Raw genomic sequence first — 24618 nt, forward strand, 5'->3', positions numbered from 1 at the left:
AATTAGGAAGGCAATATGCGTTCAAGTATGCAGATGAAGAAGCTGTGTATTATTTAAATTTTATTTTAATAATGCAATAAAACGATTATACGAAGAATCCAATAAAAAACCATTACAACTGAATTTAATGTGAAATATTTCGTATATTTTACTCTTCTTCTTCTTTATTTTCCATTATGATTAAAATTTTATTTTTCCTTTAATAATTAATATTAGATTTAAATGTGAAAATGAACGCATTTATAACTCAGAAGAAAATATATCATTCTAAACTCTGATTCTTTTTATAATTCAAGGCAATATTTCATTATAAATACAAGTAAATAATAAAATATAATGCCTTTTAAAGAAGATCTTAAAATAGGACTGTTGGAATAAATGGCCTGCCAGATAAGAACCTGTTCGCCAAATTTTGGAATTTCAATTGTTAACTCTGATTGATCGGCTACTACCCATCCATTTTGACTAAAGCTTTGGTACAGCTAGTGTGCTTACATCCAATTTTACGTATGATTCATCACCTATCATTAAACATTTAACAGAATCATCATTCAAAGAACTGTATAGTTTTTGAATTCTTGGTTTTCGACAAACTACAAAATTTTCAGTTGTTTGTTGCATTTATCTATTATTTTGGTTTGCTTCTAAGTCATGTCTTCTATTTAACCTAAAAGCATCGATCATAAAAAACATGGCTCTCAATTTTTTGGTCAAATCACAAATCAGACTCAGCTTAATCTTATGATTTGTAACACTTGGGTTTTTTCATCCAATATTTTCCAAACCCTCAATAGAATGTGATTCTGCAAACTTAAAAAAAATAATGTTGTCACTATTAACGCCGAAGTTGAAGCTGTTCGCCAATTGTCTGGATAAACAAGAAAGCAATGCTAAAGTGGAGCAGGCTCAACTGTTAAATACCCTGTACCACCCCACCAAAAAAAAAAAATTATTACAAAAATTTAATTAATTAATGAAGTTAAATATAAAATATTCCATACATGCATACATACATTTACATCAGAATCGTGTCTCTTCGTGTTGGTGTACTTGTGCATCGGGAAAAATGAATAAACTCGTCCTTTCTCGGGCTCAGGAGAATCTGTATACCAAGTTTGGTTATTCTAGCTCTTATACTTTCTGAGATCCTTGCGTTCATACAGCGAAACGGACAGATACACGGACAGACAGACGGACATGGCTATATCGACTCGGCTTGTCATGCTGATCAAGAATATTTATACTTTGTGGGGTCTGCCACGCTTCTTTCTGGGTGTTCCATGTACACTCGCATGTACCCTGGGTACAGGGTATAAATATATATTTTTCTGTTCAAAAAATATAGAATAGTTAGAGAAGTGAGTAACAACCCTGAAGAAAATCGTAAGCGACTCGACATTCTGTAATGAGAAGTCTATACCGTGATAAATAGCAGTTTGACTGTGTGCATTATCTTTTAAACCCTCATACACTTTTTACTTTGCTAATTGGTATGAAATATTTTTTGGAATAACTTAATTGAACTAATGTTCGATGTTCTTTAAATGAAGAGCTAAGAACACTTCTTAGAATAACCAGACATTTTTTGTTGGCACAATCCAACAGCTAATATATGTATATATATTTTAAATTTTACAATATTTCGGCTACAACAAGAGCCCAATTACCTTCATATAACACAAGCAACTCCAAAAATTTACTTACTTAAATATTTTTGCGTCTTCTCTAACCATCCACCTCCACATTTTAAAATAATGTGCGCGGGTACCTCAAGCATTCAATGGCACAATGTATGTACTTATGCATTACTTTTTGGTATGAACATGTGTGCGTCTATAACGCAAAATGGGTTCATATACAACCCGCATATGTGAGTTAAAATGTATGACTACAACAGCAACAACAACAACAATAGTAAATATGCAAACAAAACAAATTTCAATTTAGCTTAAAGATTTTGCACATAAAATTTGTAACACTCAATTAGTTTAAACGACAACGACAACGGCAATGGCAATGGCAACTCAAAATGTTGCCAGCCTGCGACAGCAACAACAACACCACCAAAAACAACAACAGCAACTAGCGAGCGATATACAAAACGGTTTAGCACCCTCCTGAGCGCTCCTGAGCGGCATGGCTCAGCGCACAAATCGCTTGAAGAGACACGCGAGTGGCGAAGTGGAGGAGAACAACAACAGCAACAACAACCACGTATGAATTTCATTTAATATGATTAGTGCTTTTCATACTTCATATGAGGTATAAACTGTTAGAGAGACAGGCACACAAGCACACTCGCACACACATAAACAAGTGCACAATTGAGGAGGGTTGAGGGCATCACATATTGGGTCATAAAAATATTTACGCTGCATACTTGCGGGCGCTGCAGCATAAATCAAGACCAAACCATCATTATGATGAGCACAGCGTCGAACAGCGGAACAAGACTTAATAAGAGTTAAAAGGTGGTGAAAAAATCACCAACAACAACAACTACAACAACAATGCAAGAAACATTGGCTCGTTAATAGAGGGTTGGGTAACAGAGTCTGAAGCATGCAATTTGGAGCATGAACAAAAATCAATTTAATTTCGCTAATGTAGTGTAATGCGTTCACAGGCCCAGTACCAGGCCCAGCCACAGGCAAAGGCAGCAGTTAAGAGAAGCATATCTACTGTATATATAGGCACAAACATTTCAAGTGGCATTTTTTCAAGACCCGAAAACGATTAGAAACAAATGGTCTATTCCTTGATGCAGCATGGGGTTGCCGCATTTAGGGTGGCATCCATTCGCCTTTAACCTAGCTTTTGAGGTTATGCCATTGAGTGTAAGACAAAAAATAAGGCAAATATACTAAGAAATGTAGGTATTAGTTCGTTTTCAAAATAATAATAGCATCGTAGATGATGCATGAAACAAATATATTTGCACCAAATTTTAATTGCTTATTTATTAATCAACAAACAAAGCTGTTGGTGTAAAAAACAATACAAGAGCTAGAAGAGGTTCAAATTAAAACATTATTTACTGAGTATGCATCTTTTATTTCTATTTTTATTTTTTATTTTTATTTATTTGCTCATAGCTATTATCATTTTATTTTACATTTTGTCTTTTTAACAATTTATGTTTAATTTTTATTTATTAGCTCAAAGTCATGTTGATTTAATTTTATAATCTTTTTATTTTAAAATAAATTAACAGTCTATAATTTTTAGATCAATTTATTTTTAAAAGTTGTTCATTTAAACTAAGAAAATACATTCCTTGAAACGACTAACTCAAAACTAAATTGATTAAAATAGGATTATTCCTTTTCGTAGAATATTTTCTGTAAATGTAATAAGTTAGTTAGGGTGAAAAATCCTCAAAAAAGACGATAATTTGGTTCTGACAAATCTAAAAAAAAAAGCTAAAGGTTAAAGCTAATTATACATATTTATTGGCAATTGCTGACCACAAACTATGTAAAATTTATTTTAAAACAAGGAACTATACTTACAATTAATTAATTGCTTGCCGATTTTATGACCCTCTCTGTCTCCACTTAATCTTTTAGCGCATACAAACTATTATTTTATTGCAAATTTATCGAAATAAAATGGAATGGATTATCCTTTGGCAACTTTTTACCATAAAAAAATTAGTAAAAACAAAACCAAAAACGATAAAAACTGTCACATATTTTTGGAGCGAAATTTACGCCTAACTACATTAAATGGAGTTTTGTAAATTGCTTTTGTATTGTTAATTTAAATGCACGTAATTTATTACGGCAATGTGCTCCATTTGAACATCATATTTTTTTCAGTGTACTTGTATAGCAGTGTATAGCATTTGTGCAAAGTCCCCACAATTCAATAGCATCCATCTACGGAACACAAAAGGCTTTGCGATGGCACTAAAACAAAATCTTCATTAATTCTGATCGATGACCATAAATCCTTTTCGGTGTTTGGCCAGCGCTTGGCCATTGCTTGTTCACGTTTTCTTTCCCTTATTTGCTTTGTTGTTGTTCTTTTTTCTAACGATTAAATATGCTGCATAGTTGCAACAATCAAATGATTGAACACTTACAACAAACAAAAGCAACAACCTAAGATGGTTGAAGAGGCGTGCGTGCAGCTTTCATCTCACTACTCCCGTTCTCATACAAATTCGACAGCTAAAAGCGTTTCCGTTTCCGTTTTCTTGTCTTTGTTTGCTTACATTTCTCATTGGCTACGCTTTTTGGGTTCTTACTTTTCGCTTTCTGCTTTTGGCCATGCGCCTGTCTCTACTGTTCTTGCTGCTACTGCCACTGCTACTTGTACTGCTGATGTTGTTGTTGTTGTTGCTTTTGGCCAACTCGCATCGCGTCGATGCAGTGAAGCGCGTTTATTTGTTGCTCGTAATTTATTTACTGCCCTGCTCCATGTTGGCGATGCTAATACCCCATTCCGCCCGCTCCCGCATTTGCTGCCATGGCCTGCAACTTGTTAGTTAAATATTGCCAGTAGCAGCCAACTCTTCTACTTCTACTTCTTCTTCATGTATCTGTAGCTGTATCTGCTGTATTCGTTGCTTTGTTGTTGCTACTGCCAGTGATAAATTAATCGCTACATCAGTTTTTAATTCCGTGTTTCTGACGATTTATCTTTGTGCATGCGTCGGCGTGTGCCGAATGAGTTGGCCTGTCATGGCATCAGAGCTTGGCATAGTGGTTTCAGAAATGCTGAAGATCTTCCGAAACTCAACTATAGCTTCAAGCTTTAAATTTGTCTCAGTCTTTAGAGATTGGAGTAGAAAAAAACCAACGGCTGTCCCTTTATACCATATTACCATCATCGGCAAAGCAAATTACAGCTACAGTATCTAAAAACCATTAGATATTGATTGCTTTAACCCAAGATTGCTTAAGCAGGTTCTTGTTTTGTTTAAGCTAAAAATAAATAATAATAAAATAAATAATAATAATAAAAATAATACAATAAAAATAAATATAATATGATAAAAATAAATATAAATAATATAATATTTCAATAAATTTCCGCTTTTTCTTAAAAGAAAATTGCGACAAGACTGCTATAAAGAGAGTTTATCTTGATTTGTTTCACTTGAAAGTAAATTTGTTCTCCTATTTCGTCTGCATGTTTTAGAATCTCCTTCTAAAGATCATCACTTCACATTAGTTTTAGCTGTTTTTTTCACATCTCTATAATGTGTTTATTGCAGATACATACCGTTTTGGCTTAGCTTGCGAGATGTGAATAAATTAGCAATTATATTATAATCTAAATTAAAAAAAAAAATCACCTAAAAGACTAGAGAAATCATAAAGTTGAAAGGCGAGTTCAAGGCACCAGCAGCACATGAAGTCAAGAACTTATCTTCATTTCAGATATAAGGGAATGCGGCCCCGGCTAATGACCTGGCCAGTCTATTTTGTAATCGCAGGACATCGCTCTTCCGACTGGCGAGTAACAAAGCAAGAAAAATTAATTATTTCTTGTTCACCATATTATTTTTAATACAAAAACACCCTTGACGATTCTTGTTTTAAAAAGAATAGAGTGAAAAAGAAATAATAACAAAGAATAATCATTTTTTTCTCCCCCGCAATTCCTTTCGTTATTATAAGATTCTATGCGCTTTTCCTTCAAGGTGCTTAAATAAATGTACGCAATGCAAACAAGAACTATCTCTTCATATCATACAGAATAATCTAACCTCAGATTTAAAATGGCAATTGCCTTCGTTTAGTCTGCGCAATTCGAACAGTCATTACTAATTGTTCAGAGAACAGTTGGATGGCTCAAGAAAAATTATAAAGTTCTATAGCTTGCGGACCACTGTGCTAGGATACGCCCGCACTATAGCGCCAGTCTTTAATGCCATGCCTGACATACGCGATTCCAGGCGCCCTCAGACCACGACCCCCATCGTCCACATCCAATTGCCAGGCTTTGGCCGTGCGCACTGTTTAAAATGATGTATGGCAAAAATTTTGACAAATGCACAAAAATGAGTCATGAGTTCGTCGTCGTGCAAACAAAACGTAGCTGTTGTTGTTATTGTTGTTGTTTTTGTTCTTCTTGCTTGCCGACACTATTTGCTGTTGACTTTTTCATGTACCCTTCAGTGTTGTTGTTCCTTTTTAGTGTGTGTTATTCATGATACAAACAAAAATTGGAGCACTCACTACTTATAGATGTTTTGGGCAATTGGAGTGCTGCTGGTGAGAGGGAAGGAGTACGAAATTTATTATCTGCAAGGGTTCACTTTTTATTATTAATAAGATTAGTACCAATACAATTCGACCTTTTAAATAAATTTAAGTGTTTTTTAACAAAATATATTATAAATTATATGCAAATATTCACTAATTGTTTTTAAAATAAAATGCAACCAAAATTAAAATTGAATTCTTCAAATAAGGCATGATAAATTTTTGCACTCAAATATTGGACAAAAAAACATGTATTTAATATATACAATTTTTAAGCAGCCGATAAATTATTTAATGCAGACAATATTATAAAATACAATACAAAAAAATCGAAAGTAAAAATCACATATTAACTCAAAATGCGAGAGGTAAGGTTTTTCTGTTTTTCCCACATTCTCATTTTCTTTTTTGAAACCTTGGCCTTCCTTATAGTATCTCTTTAATGAGAGTACATAGATTTGAGAAAAGTTACTTTGCTTTAAGAAACTGATCTGATTAGTTAATCAGTAAAATTGAACTACATGTACATGTAACTACATGGACATGTTTTTTCCTGTTTTTCAAACCCCAACACAGAATAAGTATTATATCTTTATACATTCTCAGTACCTTGGCTATGTGTATAACTCTTACATGTTTGCCTATCTGGTTACCCGTTCGATTGCTTTTATGTAATGTCAAACAAAATTAGTAAGTTTATTTCATTCCAACGTCTCACGTGGACCTATTCACAGCGTCTGGAATACGAGCTCCAGGCTATATTTTTTTCAGAGTTTTAATAAAAGTGAGAAAGTTTAAAAAAAAAGTGTAAGCTCGTAAATTATGGCAAATCGTTCTAACTACGACAACGGAAAAGGAAATCGTGAGTATCGTGATAACCGTGAGCAACGTGAACCTCGAGAAATACGCGAGCCTCGAGAGCATCGTGATAATCGTGAGACCCGTGAGGCACGAGACCCCCGTGAACAGAGAAATATTCGTGATCAGCGTGGCAATCGTGATCAGCGCGACCATTACGAGGCCTCCGAGTTTCGTGACCAACGTGACTTTCGTAATCGCGACCGCGATCGGAATGTACCCACAGATCCTCCATATATTGCCTACGTTGGGAATTTACCCAAAGGCCTCGTTCAAGGCGATGTTATGAAAATATTCTCCGATTTCGATGTCAAGAACGTTCGTTTAATCAAGGATCGTGAGACAGACGAGTTCAAGGGCTATGGATATGTGGAGTTTGAGACTCTGGTACAACTAAAGCGCGCACTCTCATGTAATGGACGCATAAAATTGGACAACTTCTCGGCGCCTCTGCGCATAGACATTGCCGATCATCGCCGGCAGGGAAATAGCGGTGGCTACGGTGGTGGCGGTGGTAATTTTAACAACAACAACAACAGCTTCTTCCAGCGTCGTGGCTTCCGACGCAATGAAAGCAATGGAACCCAAAACGTATTTTCTCCGCCGGCTGGCTCACGTAGTCAGAGCAGTATCCATTTTTCCAACATTGCCGGCAGCCCGACTACCAGCTCCATGTCAATGGGACGCATGCGTCCACGCAACAACTTCAACAACAATCGTGGCGGTCGCAACAACCACAACAACGGCAATGTCTATCAATACAATGATGCACAGCGCATGCGCGGCAGCAGCGAGAATGCCAGCATGCGTAGTGGAGGCCTACACCGGAATATGGATCGTCGGCGCAGCGCTAGCCCCGGAGCATCGAACAACGAATTGGATGATATGCCCAGCAGCAGTCAAACGGGAGGAGGCAATTATAACCGCCCACGTCCGCATTTCAACAACTTTCAGAGCTACAATAATAATAATCGGTAAGCAACAATCGCAAAAAGTTTATCGATTCGTTTTTGCCATGAAAATTGTTTCAGATAGGGAAGTTATTTACGCACAATATTTTACAAGTAGACAAAAAATTTCATGGCCTACTTAAAAAATGGCACAATAGGCAAATAGTTGTCTATCGAACAGTGTTTAACAATATTAAATTGATTTTATCCCACAGCTATAGCCACAGCAATGGCTCCCGTAATTCGGAAAGTCAGCAACGCATGCGCGCCTACGGCAGTAACTATACCAATTTTGTCCAGAATCGTACTCGGGATCGTCGCGGTCACTATAATCCCAACAGTGCCTATAACAATCCGAACAACGAACCGGCAATCACCAATAACAATATAGGCAATAATAACTCGGCTAGTTCAGCTCCAGGTGCAAGGACCAATATCGGCACCACTGACAATGATGATCGTCCGAAATTGGTTCTCAAACCGAGAACGGTGAGCGAGCCCATTAATGCTTTGGCCGAGACCAAGCAGGCGGCCAGTATTTTTGGTAAGGCCAAGCCCCGTGACGAGCAACTAGTGCAGCCAAAATCGCCAGTGACGTCACTGCGCAAGGAAGGCAGCAGCAAGGGAGATAGCAGCGACTAACATTAACACTTTCATGGAGTTGGAACGTATTTCCCCCCAAACAACGAAAGAGCGAAAATTACTTAATCACTATATGGACGAAAAGAGCAATAGAAGCAACAGTAACGGCAACAGCAGGAGCGGTATTCACACTACATATGTATATATATTTTGATATAACCTACATTGAAGCAACACAAATTTCTAAGTTGATCAAATTGATGGTTTTCCTGTCAACACACGTTAAATAAATAAAATTCAGGACATATTGCATTTTTATTGAATACTGGAATAAATTGAAAGTCGATCTCTCAAGCAGATGTTGCACTCGTATTTATGAAATAATTAACAAATCTAGCCATAGGCATACAAATTATCGTTAGTTCTGCGCATTTTACAACTTTAAGCAGGGTAGCTTTACTTATTATACTCTGTACATGAAATGTACAAGAGTATATTAGGTTTGCGGGAGCTGAAAAATGTAACAGGCAGAAGGAGGCGTGGCAGACCACACAAAGTATATATATTCTTGATCAGAATGACGAGACGAGTCGATCTAGCCCTGTCTGTCTGTCTGTCCGTCTGTCCGTCCGTCTGTCCGTCCGTCCGTCCGTATGAACACCTGGATCTCAGAGACTATAAGAGATAGAGACACCAAATTTTGCACGAAGATGCGTTATGTGTGTATTCTATACGAGTTTGTTTTTTTTTTTTTGATTTTCCCCCCCACTTCCCCCCTATGGGGGTTTTCCCGATTTTCCATTCGTATAATCGCCTATATCTCGGAGACTATAAGACCTAGGAACACCAAATTTTAGTCCCAGATGCCTTATGTGAATACGCAGAAAATGTATATTTTGGAATTCCCCTCCCTCCCCCCTCTACCCCGCAAATCGTAACTCCCGTAATTCTTGGAATTTCGAACTAAAATTTTGGAAATACCCCCAGTTAGTTATTATGTGTCCGTATGCCAAATTTCATTATAACCGATTTAACAAGAAGTTATAGCCATAAATATATTTGCTGATGCAGCGCTGCTCAAGCGCTGCCCGCGGCTGTTGTTGATGTTGCTGTTTGGCTGACTGCGAAAATGCTTACACAGACACGAATTGATGCGCATAGGCATACATACACTCACACAGACGCAATTGCTATGTAAATGTGCAATTATACACCCTTTACGTGAGCTCGAATACCGAGAGAGGTAAAATCGATCCAATTTTTTTTTTCTTTTTTTTTATTTTCTATAATTATTGTAAACATATGTACAGAGTATTTCAAAGTCGGGACACCCGACTTTAGCTTTTTTACTTGTTATTTATTTATTAATATTTATATCAACAAACATTAACTGTTGATAAAGGAATTGTTTTCCGATGGGAGAATATTATTTGTCTTTCGGCTTGCTATGCCCGGACTCATCTATTAAGGAACGGGGGAACATAATTTATTTTTGTTCTGCAGGGAATTGAAAAATTAAGACGACTTAAAAGGAAAGGAGAATCGACACTTCCGACAATCAGTTTGTTGAGAACTACAGCTACAAGGACAGTACTTTTTATAAAAATATATTAATTATAAAATTAATCTCTGTATATATAAAACATTTTGTCCTCACTGACTGATTGGCAATCAAGGCACAGCCCAAACGGTAAGAGCTAGGAAGCTAAAAATTGGACACAAGATCCCTCCCTCTAAGAAAGGCTTTTGTAAAATTCGAACTCCAAAGAGGGGAAAACGAGAAAATATATTTGTTATAAAGGTCATGTGTGTGTACGTTTAACGAACTATTTTGGCAAGACCAAAAATGTAACGGACTACTGAACAATTTTTTTTCAAGAACAGAAAATGTTCATTTAAATGCCTTAAATACCTTCCTACTGGTAACTAATAAGGTGAAAACATAGGTCATGCACACACAAAATAAATACAATTTGAGACATTATATTGAGTCGGATAAAGACGGGCAATACTTGCTAGTGTTTACATTACAAAAAATAAAATAAACTCGTCCTTTCTCGGACATAGGAGAATCATGATACCAACTTTGGTTATACTAGCCTTTATAGTTTCTGAGATCCTTGCGTTCATCCAGACGAACAGACGGACGGACATGTCTAGATCGATTTCTCTCGTCACGCTGATTTAGAATATATATACTTTATGGGGTCGGAGATGCTTCCTTCTGCATGTTACATACTTTACACAAACCTAATATACCCTTTTTACCCTATGGGTACAGGATATAATAATTACATGGTGCATCTTTACGATAAAATTGAAAACAACGCCAAAGCTACTTGTGGCACTGTTATCTATAAGGCTATAGGGGTTTATATATCAAGTTCAATAAATAGATTGCTATCCCTTATCAGCTGCAAAACTTATTCTAAAACAAACCTACGGGAGTCCCTCTATCCAAAAAAATATTTTGTAAGAATATTAAAGCGGATCACATCAGTCTTAGCTCTTATCTCTGAAATATCAGCTATGACCACATCGTGCATATCGAAATGCCAAAGAAATCTCTCCTTATTGGCAGGGAATACAGAATAGAGGAAGCAAGAAAAAAGCTGTACATTTATATTAAGGCCTATTTTAAAGCGCAAAAATAAGCATATGGTGTGGCATCCTGGGACTAAAAAATAAAATCTTTTCTTGGCCAGAAAATAAATAAATATTTTAGATGCCAAAGTGCTCAGGCATCCCACAGCTAATTAGAGGAGGCAAATTGCTTTCACTTGAAAAACATTATCAGTTACAAATGCGCTCGGAATCTGCTGTCCCGTTCCAAATGACCCATAAATTTCAAAAGTTAATGCGCAGTGACAAAAATTTTGGAAAGCGGCGCCGCAACACCTCCACAGGACTGAAGAGGCCACTGCTGAGCACTTGAGCAGGACTCGCGGCATTAACTAGTCAACTTGAACTAATTGAATTGAATGAGATTAAAGAATTTCACGCCAAAATGAAGACATTGCAACGAAGCGAAACGTGCGAAGCGAAAGGACCGGCCAGGACAGCAGCCAAGAGCCAATAACTAGCACCCAGGAAGGAACCAGTGTGGTATTTATGGCCCGAAGATTTACGAGCCACAACAAGCACTTGGTATCAAACACTGAGCGGGCGTCTGGGCCACGTCAACTAGGCGCAGGCAAATTGGCTTAATTTCTTTTTAATTTTCTTCCGCTGTTTGGCTTTTTACATACATTGAGTTCACAAAAGAAATTCAATTTGAAAAAGTGGCCGCGACCGTTCGTTCGTTCGTTCAAGAGGTGAAATGGATGCCGGAATGGTCGTAGACTTGTTTCAATTTAATTTCAGCCATGAGAGTACCTTTCGGCCGCTACCCCAACCCAGCAATGAAAGCCAATTTACGCACGAACATTTTCAATTTTCGACGCACAAACCGCAGCCTCAGTCCTGGCTACTGGAGGTCCAGTCCCCAGGTTCCCCCCACCCCCTGCCCAGCAGAAAATGCGCTGCACTTTATAGAAATCCCGCGTAAAATTCACAAGCATTAAAGGACTTACTTGTACTTTGCCTTGGTTTGCGTTTTATTTTTATTATTTCTTTTGAAGTTGAAGGCCTGCCTGCTCCTCATTTTATTTTCTATTTTTTCACTTTCTATTTGCCTTTTTCTTTAGCATTTTTCCGCGCTTTTCCCCATTTCCCATTTCTTTCGTTAATGTGTCACACGCACTTTATAAGCCATTGTTGCTGGCGTCTGGCAAAGTTGACGACGCTACGTTGACGCCCATGGCGCAATTATTATGATTATTAGGTACAGCTGCACTGGCGCAGCACCACTTATAAACAAAATTGTAATTTACCTCAGCCGGGGTCAGCCCAGAGCTCCGCTCCTGCGTCCTGGAAGCTGCTTCTGGCGTTTTGCGCCACTTTCATCAGCAAGCCAGCCAGCCTGATGGCTGATGGCTTATGGTTGCAGCGCCTTGGGGGTCACGCATTAATAATCGCGTTGAATGACTTCATAATGAAAATATTAAAGGTGTTTTTTATTAGAGACCGGGTCGGCAGCACAAGTTGCCGCTTTGTGTCAACACAAAAGGCGCCAAAGTTTATGTTTATGTCACGCGTTCAGGCTGCTGGGCAACGTGGGCGTAATTTAATCATAATGCGTACTTTTTTTCATTAACTGTAAGTGCAGCTGAAGCAGAAAGCTAAGAAAAGTGTGAACAACACCACGAAGTTGAACCTGAAAACAGCAGTATAAACAAAAAGTAGATTGTGAACTCAGTTAAGAAATTTGAGAAAGCCAGAATGGAATGCGAGAAGCCTGGAAGGTCGACTCTTAAAAGTACTGCACACAATTTTAAAAAATATTTTTATATTTAGTTCAAATATAATACTTTCAAGACAGAATATTCAATTTAAATATAGGCCTAATGCAAGAACTTTGCGAATGGATTTAACTTTGCAAGTAAAAATTAAAAATAATTTTTTTTTTTCAAAAACTATAATCATTGCCAATCGACAACCTACGAGGTACAGATTTATTAATCTGTAAGCTTAAATATTAAATATATTAAATATTGTTCAATATAGTCTCCTTTAAGGCTTATGCACTTTTTCCAACGTTGCTGCCCTTTGTTTAACCCCTCGAATAAAAATGTTTTTTTTAAAACTTTTCCAAATGCAGGTCTGTCTCAATGGCCTCCTCTTCATTGAACTCCATGAAATTCCATGAAATTGTGGCCATAACCTCTCTTGCTAATGGAATCATGTTTGCTGCTCTGACCCATCGAGCCAACACTTTCCTAATAGACATCGAACCTTTTTCTTTGCATGTTTTTTGATAAATTTTGACACGTGTAAGTAAGTGTGTAATTTACTAATCATGGAAACTTGTAATCAACATCTTCAGTAAAAGTTTACTCTTGAAAGAAGGCTAAGGAAATATTGAGAAATTTTTCTCAAAATTTTGCCCTAAATTGAAAAATTAATCTGAAAATAATTCAGTTGCTAATTCCGTTGCCAAATAATTATATAAAAACTGTTGGCAAACTGTTGCCACGTTACAAAGTTCAATACAAGCCACTGGCTTCCTCTCAGAATTTAATAAATTGCAAAAAAAAAAAACAATTAAAGCTATTCAAGGGAGCAACAAGCAAAGTTTTGAAGCAATTGTATTTGAAATGTAGCCTTGGCTAATTGTCATGCCATCGACGACATCTTATCGGTACAAACACAACAACACACACACGCACACACACATTGGAAACAACAAACAATTTGGGGAAAATTTATGCAACTAAATCGACAGGAGTGCCCCAGAGGGCTCGCACAGACTCGATGCGAATGTTTAGATAACGGTCGAGGCATATTAAGTCAAAAATTGTGCGCATACGAGCACTCGTACAAGCATCGTCCACATTGTCGCTGGACTATTAAAATGTAAACATTTGGAAGTTTATCTTAGGAGTTGAGACTACCGTCAGCGACAGTCCCAGATAAAGTATCGACAGGCACAAGGAGGTGAGCGCAAAGCGCAAATCTAGACGTGGCCATTAATGAATGGGTCGCAATGACAATGACCACGGCCGGACTGCCTACTGCATAGTGGCGAGTGTTCGTATCGTACAGTAGAGTCCATTAAAAAGGACTAAATGGCAATTAAACATTTGGGTTTTGGTCTCTGTCTTACTCTCCCTCTCTATCTCTCTATTTAGCTAGCCATGCGAACTGTTGGGTATACTAGTACGTATATGTATAGCAATTAAGGCTCCCTTTGCACTTGGTCCAAGGACACTTGGCAATTAAGCCGACAAGAACGACAACCGACAGCCGACAACCAACTGCGATGGGCAATGGTCGAGCGCAGCAAGCAAAAGTTGGCACTACGCTCCCTTGACGACAATTTTGGTGAGTGTGTGTGTGTTTGTGTGTGTGTATTTGTGGACCTTATCCTTTTTACCTATCTTTGTGTGTACGCCAAAACTTAAATGAGTTTGCCAAGCAGACAGTTGACCAGAGACGAGCCTAAAAGTTCTCGTTCTTATTCTCACAGATGAGCCGCCTTAAAAGCATTTAAATGAGCTGCAAATAAAGTTTGATTAGCTGGCACTGTCAGTATTTTAAACAAATATTAAAGCACTCAATTATATACTTTAAAAAATACTGGCTTCTGAAACAAACATATAATAATTGAAGAATCATTCAAATTCATAATGTAATGTAATGCTTGCAATGACTAATTTAAAAGTAACTTAATACGTGTAACGCTAGGATAAGGTTTATAAATAAATAAATATATAATTATAAATAATGAGAATGTGTCGAATACACTTTTGTTAGAAACAATACAAACTCGATTATTTGGACCTCCATTAACCAGGAACACCTGCTAAGCTGAATGTTTGAATTTATAATTCTTTTAACCGTGATTTATTCTCCATTATTGATAACATCTATACTGTTTTTCTTGTATTCTTTATGATAGTATACAAACTAAGTATAAAGATAATCAGATGAAAATTGTAGATTTTTCATACAAACGTTGGAGCCCGTTTTCCCCCCTTGGAGGTAGAATTTCCCAAAATCTTCTTAGTGCACCCTTTCACTATGAGAGGGATGTTGTGTCCAAATTTCAGCTTCCTAGCTCTTATCGTTTGACCTGTGCGGTGATTGCCAATCAGTCAGTCAGGACAAACTGTTTTATATATATAGAGATATAGTATTTCCATTTCCGAATTCTTGATTCAGCCAGACTTAGCATTAAAATTGGGGATATACTAACAAATGCTGGTGGTCTCTTAGGCTTTTAAAAAACTACAATTCTTCATGTTCTTTAAAGTCAGACAAACTACAAATATACAAATTGGAAGTAAGCTCAATTACATAAAAACAAATTTTATAAATCGTTTCACTAATGACAAAGTTATTCAATATCTACATACCGACATAAAAGATGGCGCACCCTGTATCATTACTAAGTATAATCGCCTGTTGCTGATTTACAATTTCTTGTTAAAAACTAGTTAAAATATTATGAATATTATTATTCTGCGCAGCACAGTTTATCGAGGTTCAACTGTAAGTAGCTTAAGACAAATCCAAAAGCCAAAGGGCCTTGTTTGACTTGATCGTAAAAATATTTGAAATATTTAAAAGTAGCAACAAACAGGCATATGCACGCGTTTATGTTGGTAAATACCTAGGGCAAGTATACTTGTACGAGTATGTATCTAACACCATGTCGAAGCCGCCGCACATACATATTTTCGATATGCTCATTTAAAATAATTTATTGCAATGTGCCTGACACTCATTGCCAGTTAAAGTGGATGCCACTTTGACATTTCCACCAGCGCGCGAGAATTTCCCACACACACAAACACACACACGCACGCATTTTTGAAAAATAAATTTTCAAACAAACATTTACGAAAGCAGAAACATTTGGTTGACTAGCAAGAGATAAATTGCACAGCACAGAAAAATGCTCTAATTAAAATAATGCACAAATATTTTGGAATTTTCTTAGCTTGTGACAAACACACACACACACAGAGAGAGAGACGCACGTGCCAAGGAAAATCAGCGCTCTCTTATTGATGGCGTGCCAATTAAAATTGATTGGAAATTCCTTGCATACTTTGCACGTGGTGCGTGGGCGGTCTAGTCTAAGCAGCTGCTTGGCCTGGGCGTATCCTTTTTCGCCTGCAACTCTCAGGTCGAGACACAGGGAGAGAAAGAGAGAGAACTAGATCGACTTTGTCGGCACATGCCGCCACGCTTGGCTGCCACTTACATAGCACACGCTGCTGATTTATTCATTAGCATATTTCAGAGTCTTTGCCACTATTCGATTGCTATCTTAAGCTTTTGATGTTGTCTCGTTAACTATAACAAAAAAAAAACATTTCCCTATTTGAAAACTTCTCTACTTTTGTCTCTGGTTCAGTTCTGTGAACTCCAATTAATGTGGAAGCAATTTCATTCACATTGTAAAGGGTACTTAAATAAAATGATCGAAGCATTATCTATTAGATTTGAAAGGGTTTATATTTGTTTATACTTCACTTTTATACTAAACACAATTCAGGCAGCTTCCGAATGGCGAGATTTGACTAATATTAGTTATTTTATAGTAGGGAATGCCATGTGGATGTGTCATGCAGATATGAAAACTGTCCAAATATCACTTGCCATAAATCGGTGTCCTAACACAATTGTCAACATTTTACAAGATCCCGATGATTATTATTATGGCATCGCCAAGCGCACCGACAGTTAAAAAGCAGACTAAATAAATAAATTCATTTACAAGAACTACCACCATAAATAATAAATAATATAATATAAATAATAAATAATAAATAAATGGACTATCTTTATGCTAGAAAGCATGCATAAAAGTATAATGGACTGCTAGATAGTCAGTTCATACCATTTGTTCAGAAATTCTATGATGATCCTTGGACATTTCAACAAGACAAGCGCACAGCCATTTTCATGAGCAAAGGAAGAGTTTTTTCTATTTAGCAACAAATCTTTATATTGAGTTCGAACCTTACATGCCATAGAATCTAACTTTGGGGAATACGCTCTTCTAATTTATTTCCATATTGTAAAAAGAATAACAATATAAAGTAAAGCATCTAAGTAAAATTGGTTCGGTTATATTGCACATATTAGTGGAATCCTTGAAACGAGGGCTTGAAACGCCATGTATAATTTGTAAGTTTTCAATCGATTTTGAATTTAACCTACTCATTTGGTGCATTTACTATCTAATAATTAATTATATTCAGTGATTAATATGTGCTCTCATTATAAAAAGTATTCTCAAGGGAAAGATTACAACAAAATGCAAAATAAAGTTGACTGTTTCCTTACAATGGTAAATATCCCGGTCCCTGAAACGTGAAAGACCTCATATAAACTAGTTAACCATGTACTGAGATACCTTAGACAGAGCCCACTTGTGAGCTCTAAAAATACTCAATTAAGACTCGAATCCAATATGAATACAAGCTTTCAAGCAATACGTTAGAAAACAATTATTGATTGATACAACAAAGCCAAATAAACGCAATAGAATATATGAAAATGTTTAAAATAAGTGGCTTTTAAATATGCGTAACTCTGATGAGACATATAAGTACTATAAGTACAGTATTTTTTGATTTTTACAATTAAATACAAAAGTATTTAATGGTAACTTATTAACAACTAGTTTATAAACTCATCAGTTCAGCTAAACTTGATGTCAACCATTTAGAAGAAGCATTACTCAAAATTCTCTATTGTTTATGCATTGTACTCCCAAATTGTGTTTAGATTCTCTTTTTTTTAAAAAACAGCTACATGAAAATACAAAACACTTACTACAAACATCGATATACATCTATTGCGATTCAAATATTCAATTACCGAATACTGGATTCATTATTTTTAATTAATTTTTGCCCTCTATCACACATAACAAACCTTTTCTAAAGTTATATTTTAAAACCACTTTAAAGAGACACAATCGCCCTGCCGGTTGACTGCACCCAAAGTTCAATTGCCGCAGCATTTAAGCGCACATTTTCCAAAATTTCAATTAACACTTTAGTGAAGTATACTGCGCTATAAAAATGTCTTAATGCTAAAATGCGAACAGATGTCTAAACACACGTATTTAACCCTCATTTTTGCTAATGTAGCAAATAAAACTGCATGCCAAGGCCGCCCGTCGCATGCAGCGATCAAGTGTTTCGCACAATGGTCACCTTAATGGATTTTTGTTACGCGGTCTAACTTCGAATTGGACATAAGGTGGTCCGGACGTGCAGCCATGTGAGTTGAGCCGATGATGAGGCTATAGCCGAATCGAGCAGAGCGACTGCTGTGCAGTTGATTGTCCTCGAATTGCCGTCGTCACTTAATCCAATCGCGCACATGTTGAGCTCTAACAATACCTCCCTTTGCATAGATATACGACTATATGTAGTAGTATACTATATGTATGTATATAGGGATATACTTGTATGTAATATGCACGCTGGTGGTGTATACCTTAAGCGGCTTTCACCTTGCTGCAACCACCATGGCCGGAGCATGGACCTCAGGCCGCGGCTTGATTTTGGCACGAGAGCTCAACTTGCGGCTGGGGGTGGTTGGATATAGAGATGGTAGCGGCGTGATTCAGAAAAGTAATTCGGTTTTATAGCGCAACATTTTAGTAATACAAGTAAACTTTTCATTGTATCCAACTAATATCTGTATATATTTATATGTTCGTGTGTGAAATGCATTACCTAAAATCTTTAGAGTTAAAATTCAAGGACATTAACAACACATTAACTACTTAAGTGAACGTTGCCTAAAATTATAATATTCAAAATATATAAAAAAAAAAAAAATATATATATATATATATTATATATATATAAATATCGATAAGCAAAACAATACGATAAAATAATATAAAAAAGAATTGTTTTAGATTAATAATAAAAATGAATTAGGAAAATGTTTAATGTTAGAATAAATTAAATTTTTAAAAACATCGAATTTATTAGTTCTATGTAATTACATATGTAATGACTACACTGACAAAGTTGCATAGTACAGATGAATATTTTAATACAAAATTTAATGTTCTACCATTTCATATTCAAATCAAATATAAACATCGTAAATGTTACTAAAAACATATTTAATTAGTGATTTTAATATGAAAAATATTCAATTCATAATAAATATGAAAATATTCATTTAATGTTGAACCATATTAAATTTCAATATGCACACACTTAAAAAAACAAACTATATTCCATAGTAAATTATAATATTTTTCTCAGCTTTAATTTGTAGTTTTTTGTACTAGAAATATATTAAATTTCAATTGAATACGGTATATATATTCTATATCTTCCAATGCTTATTCGGTTTGTTTGCATAATACAATCGCATTAAACGCATTGTACTTTGAAGAAATATCTCGTTTTAATTAATTTTAATTGAACTTCGCATAAGTCAAGTGTAATTAATTATCAAACGAGGCAATAGTTTTTTATAAATACTTCAACAAGCATAGGAATCGAGTAAATATTTAGTGGTACTTTGATTAATTTATTTATCTGCCAAGTGTGTTTGAAAATTTCCATTCAAAGCATACTCTGTTACTCACGACACCTTCCCATCTCTAGTTAGTTGGCAGTGCTGGGTGGACTGGGTGCTAGGCCAACTGTTGTGAAATTTGTACGTGTATTTTTGTGCTTTACAGGATTTATCACACACACGCACGGCCACACGGCTGCACTTGTCCACCTTGCCTAGGGTGTTGACTTCGGATCCCCCCTTCTATGTACCTCACCTCAGGCATTATGATGTATTGGTATTAAAATTAAAAGCCTCGTCAGCATGTGATGGACGTCGTATTTATATATGTACATATGTGTGTGTGTGTGATGTGTGAAGCTAAGAACGAGCGTGTGCCCATTAATGAGGTTCCTTTGTTGGTTGGCCAGGCAGCTGATCAGCAGACGCCGCCACCGCCGCCTAATTAATCCCGCGACAAAGCAACGCATAAATCAATAGGAAAAGTAACGGCACTGGCACTGCCACTCCAAAACGCGCAGTCATGTGAGCCCCACTCAAGTGGCTCTATGTGTGTGTGTGTGTGTCTGATGCCCAAAAGTAAACATACTAGTCAGTGGAAAGATGCGGCTTGCTCATAAAGTATTTTCAAGATGCGCAACAAATTACGCGGCACTTGGTGGCAAGTGAGGAGCAGAGAGAGAGGAACTCGAAGAAAACTTGGGCAACATCTGTATTTGCTGTCGAGGCCTCAGTCCGTCTGTCTGTCTGACTGACTGACATTAACTAAATACCGACGCAACGAACGGTTGCCACTTGACGCAAATTGTGTAAAAATTAACAACTGAAATGGGCACAACAAGACGAAATTATATACAAGATATGGGCAGGCAAGGAAAACACTGCAAATGAAAGATCATTCAGCTGTCAAAATCATTAAGAAATGTGAAAACGCTTAAATATGGCTGCACAGCTACAAAGTGTTGAAGCTATACTCAGCTCAGCTCAACTCAGCTTTTTTTCCCCATCTTGGTAGGTGGGGATTGAGGTCTCCATACATAAACATAAACACATGGAATTTGATGACTACATATGGTAAATTTTTGGGCAATATTTTTTGTTAGCCTACGCCGCAGTCACATGCATAAGCACTACACAGAAAGAAACGAGCTTAAATATTATTTTCTTATTGTTTGGTCGAAATTTTTAAATCATCTTAAATGTTCATAAAGGGTTGTAAACACTAAGCTTTAAATACAAAAGAAACATAACCTATTGATGTACAATTCGGGACTTTAAATCATTTAATATTTGTAAGTCGAAGCTTGTTGTCCTTTTTAAAAATATAAGAACAACGAACACCCCTCAGCCACTCCTTTCGCTGCTACAGTAATTAAATTGAAATAAATTTTGTTGTATCAATCATAGGATAATGATATAGTTTATATATAGAAACAATATTTGCTTATGATATAGAAATAAGCAGAAAAGTTGTTAGTACTCAGTTTGATTTTCGCATAAATTTATAATGAAACTTCAAAATATATAACTCCAAAGAAATATGGGCTATACATTCAATCGATTTTTGGCATTTTTAGCTATTTTAAAAATATGGGCTATACATTCAAGAGATTTTTGGCATTTTTAGCTATTTTAAAAATATATGGCTTGTAATAAATTTGCTCTGCTTAATTTTGATGTCCCTAGCTGTTATGGTTAAAAAGATATTGGTGTTCATACAGACGGAAGAACATATATATCATCACTTATCTTTTATTAATTAGGTATGGTAATTTTAATTTATTATTTTGTATAGTAAATTTTACTTCTTTCTTATTTTTTATTGCTATTTCTTCATCTCTATTTATATTTTGTTGGGTCCAATAAGGTCTCTAACTACTCTCTGATGTGAATCGGGACACAGTCCCTTAACGAGTCGGTTTCGTTATTAGATATTTTTGCAATTCCTATAGGCGTTTTATTTCATTAATTTTAATTGTTAATAAAGTAAAATAAAAATATTTAAATCGTTAAGCTAATCTAAATTAATAAACTATTGAAACATATCTGAACAAAATGTCAAGCACAAGATTGAAAATAATAAGCTGATACAGGTTTTATTTTCTTGTTAGGATACTCAGATGCAAACACGAGCAGCAAGATCTGCAAGTTTCTTTATGTATGTATCATTTATGTTGAAAATATTTTAGATTCCTTTGACTATTTCAGGCTTTATTAGTTATGATATGAATGCCTCCTACATTGTTCATATTAAAATATTCAATTATTGTGATTTGTTATAGTTGCAAGGCAATCTGATCTTACTGATTTATTAAGTTACATTATTATTTCCTTCAATAATTTGCTCATTAACCAAAAATTTTTGTTTTTTCAATATGTTCTACTTATTGATTGTTTTAAAAAAAAAAGGCGCGCAGATATTATTATTTCTTGTGTATAAATATGGAAAGGGCAGAGTTTCCAAAATAAATTTCTGCTCCATTGGATCAGGCAATATCTTCACTTTCGCCACACGTTTGTACAGTGCAAAACGTTTTTATTACAAATTCGTGAGTTCTGCTGCAAATTGCAGCTTGCCGCGTTTAATATTTTTTTATACTTTGAGTTCGTTCGGTCGGGCTGATCATTTCTGGTTGCGTTCCTTTCTGCGAGGCGGTGATGCTGGCGTAAATTTTCAATATTATGCACGAAATCGCACGCAAACGGTAATAAAAATGCCCGAGCACACCAAAAAGTGCTCCGGCAAGTCAGTCAATGGGCCTGTTGTACAATTTCCTAGACCAGCAGCTGCTTAGCGCCCCACTCCCTTCCCCCACATATAGTTGTACTTATTATAGTTGAGCAGCGTGTGCCATTTGACACGCCCATAATTGTCGATTGTCTTTATACACACACATATATATACATAAGTATACACGCATATCGCACGAGTCATGCTGGGGGCATTCAAATTTCGGTGCGTATATTGAAATATGAACGACGACAATGAATACGACGACGACGACGACGACTTGGCGATAAAATTTGGTAGATGAAAATTTTCATATAAAGTACCTTTTCTTGGCATTTTAATGGCGCGCTTTATGGAAGGATTAAGCACATAAACTTGTCAATAACTCGAGTATGTGTGCGCTCGATTTTGTCAGAGCAATATATCCGGCGAGCATCTCTAATAATGTCACCGCAAAACACATTGAACAACGAGGCAACGATTTTATTTATGAGCTCAACAGAAAATACTTCTTCTTGCTGCATGTGGCGCGACAGCAATTGGGGGTAAGTAAGCGAGCAACGGGAACTGGTCCATGTGAATAACTACTTCGTATATTATAGTAATGGTAATGCGGACGTTTTGTTGTTCGAATAAGCGAGCATTAATGTACCTTACAACTAATAAACTATAATAATGGTTATTGTAGACCACTTTGGTTAAAAGATAAGTAGTCGAGAAACATGAACTCTTTCCTCCATCAACTGACTCGAAACAATTTTTAAATAAACAAACATGCCATCATTTGACATAGAAAGATAAATTTAAGTGTTTGATATTTTACCAAGCAAATCATTTGAAGGAAAGTGCATTTGAATAACATTTTTGAGTTTCAGAATAATCTTTTAAATACATCTATGAATATATAATTTATTAAATATATTTCAATAATTTGAGGCACTTATTTGTTGTTATTTATGTGAAAGAACAACGTGTCATCCAAGTTTTAATAACGAGTTAGGAATCTAAGATATTCAGAGTATGTAAGAACAGCGTTCAAGTTTTTTGAATCGAACGGTAAGGAAGACATCAGTAACGGTTACACATGCAAATAATTTGCACACTAATTTGTCGTATTTCACAAGTAGACTTTGAAAAGTCAATCACGAAGAACTTTATATACAAGTAGAATCCTAGAATATTGGGCGTATTTGCCTGAAAAGTATTTGCCTGTCTGACCGTAGTTAGATACAATGTTCAAATTATGTTCTAAAGATAGTTAATCAGTTATTATATATGGAATCAGTTATTATATATGTTTAAATATTCAGTTTTTATGCGATTTTTCTAATTTAATCTCTTTCTCTTTAATCTCTTTATCTTTAATCTCTTTATCTTTAATCTTTTTATCTTTAACTCTTTATCTTTAATCTGTTTATCTTTAATCTCTTTATTTATTAATACTGAAATACTCATTGCATGAATTGACTTTGCAGTCAAACAGCTCTTCTCAACAAATCAACCATGAAGAATGGAGTTCTATGTCAAAGCTTCGTTTCCTTTTCATGAATTCATGTTTTATGTTTTATTGAAATAAAATAGAAAACATCAGTCTTAGAATGCTAAGAAATCTTCAGCCAGGATTCATTCCATTTCCTGATGTAAGAAAAAAGAATATTCACAGCTCAGCGTCCGTTATTTCTAGAAAATATCCTATATAATACTATATATCTGCTAATATCAATAGTTTGTAATGTTGGGTATGCTAGGAAGAAATCGACACGGAATAAAACGAAAAATGTGGCAAGCCACCCAAAGATTACAAGCCCCGCAGCAATTATTTTATGATGCACAAAGGTATTGTAAAAAGGCAGCAAAAAAAATAAAGCAGCTGAAGCAAAGCAAACAGCCAAAGAGCCAAGCAAAGCCAAATATGTTGTAATGCGGCCAGCCAAGAGGCAATACCGAGTATCGGAGGCAGAGATGGCGAATGCTCGCCACAGTTCAATATGCAGCGGCAACACAAGGAGCACAAGCAATATTAAAATATCTTAAGGATATTATGTTATTACGCACACATTACACAACAGCCAGCAGACAGACGGATAGACAGGATTGCAGGCAACTCCACTCAAATGAGATAATTCCCTGTAAAATAATAATAAAATAAGCAGCAGGCAAGAGGCGGGCA

At 35.9% G+C, this 24618-nt stretch overlaps 1 protein-coding gene across 1 annotated transcript; it reads left to right on the forward strand.

Moving 5' to 3' along the window:
• The first annotated feature begins 6937 nt into the window (after positions 1-6937).
• Positions 6938-8926, forward strand: LOC115621323 (uncharacterized protein DDB_G0287625). Its single transcript, XM_030514943.1, has 2 exons — positions 6938-8050; positions 8242-8926. The coding sequence occupies exons 1-2, from the start codon at positions 7041-7043 to the stop codon at positions 8666-8668; spliced, it is 1437 nt and encodes a 478-aa protein (XP_030370803.1). The 5' UTR covers positions 6938-7040; the 3' UTR covers positions 8669-8926.
• The last annotated feature ends 15692 nt before the right edge of the window (positions 8927-24618 follow it).

The sequence above is a fragment of the Scaptodrosophila lebanonensis genome, unplaced genomic scaffold (assembly GCF_003285725.1).
Source record: "Scaptodrosophila lebanonensis strain 11010-0011.00,11010-0021.00 unplaced genomic scaffold, SlebRS2 tig00000024-arrow-pilon, whole genome shotgun sequence".
NCBI lineage: Eukaryota > Metazoa > Arthropoda > Insecta > Diptera > Drosophilidae > Scaptodrosophila > Scaptodrosophila lebanonensis.

Bases quoted from the DNA above. Each gene is read 5' to 3' on its own strand.
- LOC115621323 (XM_030514943.1), top strand. From the start codon at position 7,041: ATGGCAAATCGTTCTAACTACGACAACGGAAAAGGAAATCGTGAGTAT. The intron at 8,051-8,241 runs GTAAGCAACAAT...TTTATCCCACAG, and splicing joins AGCTACAATAATAATAATCG to CTATAGCCACAGCAATGGCT.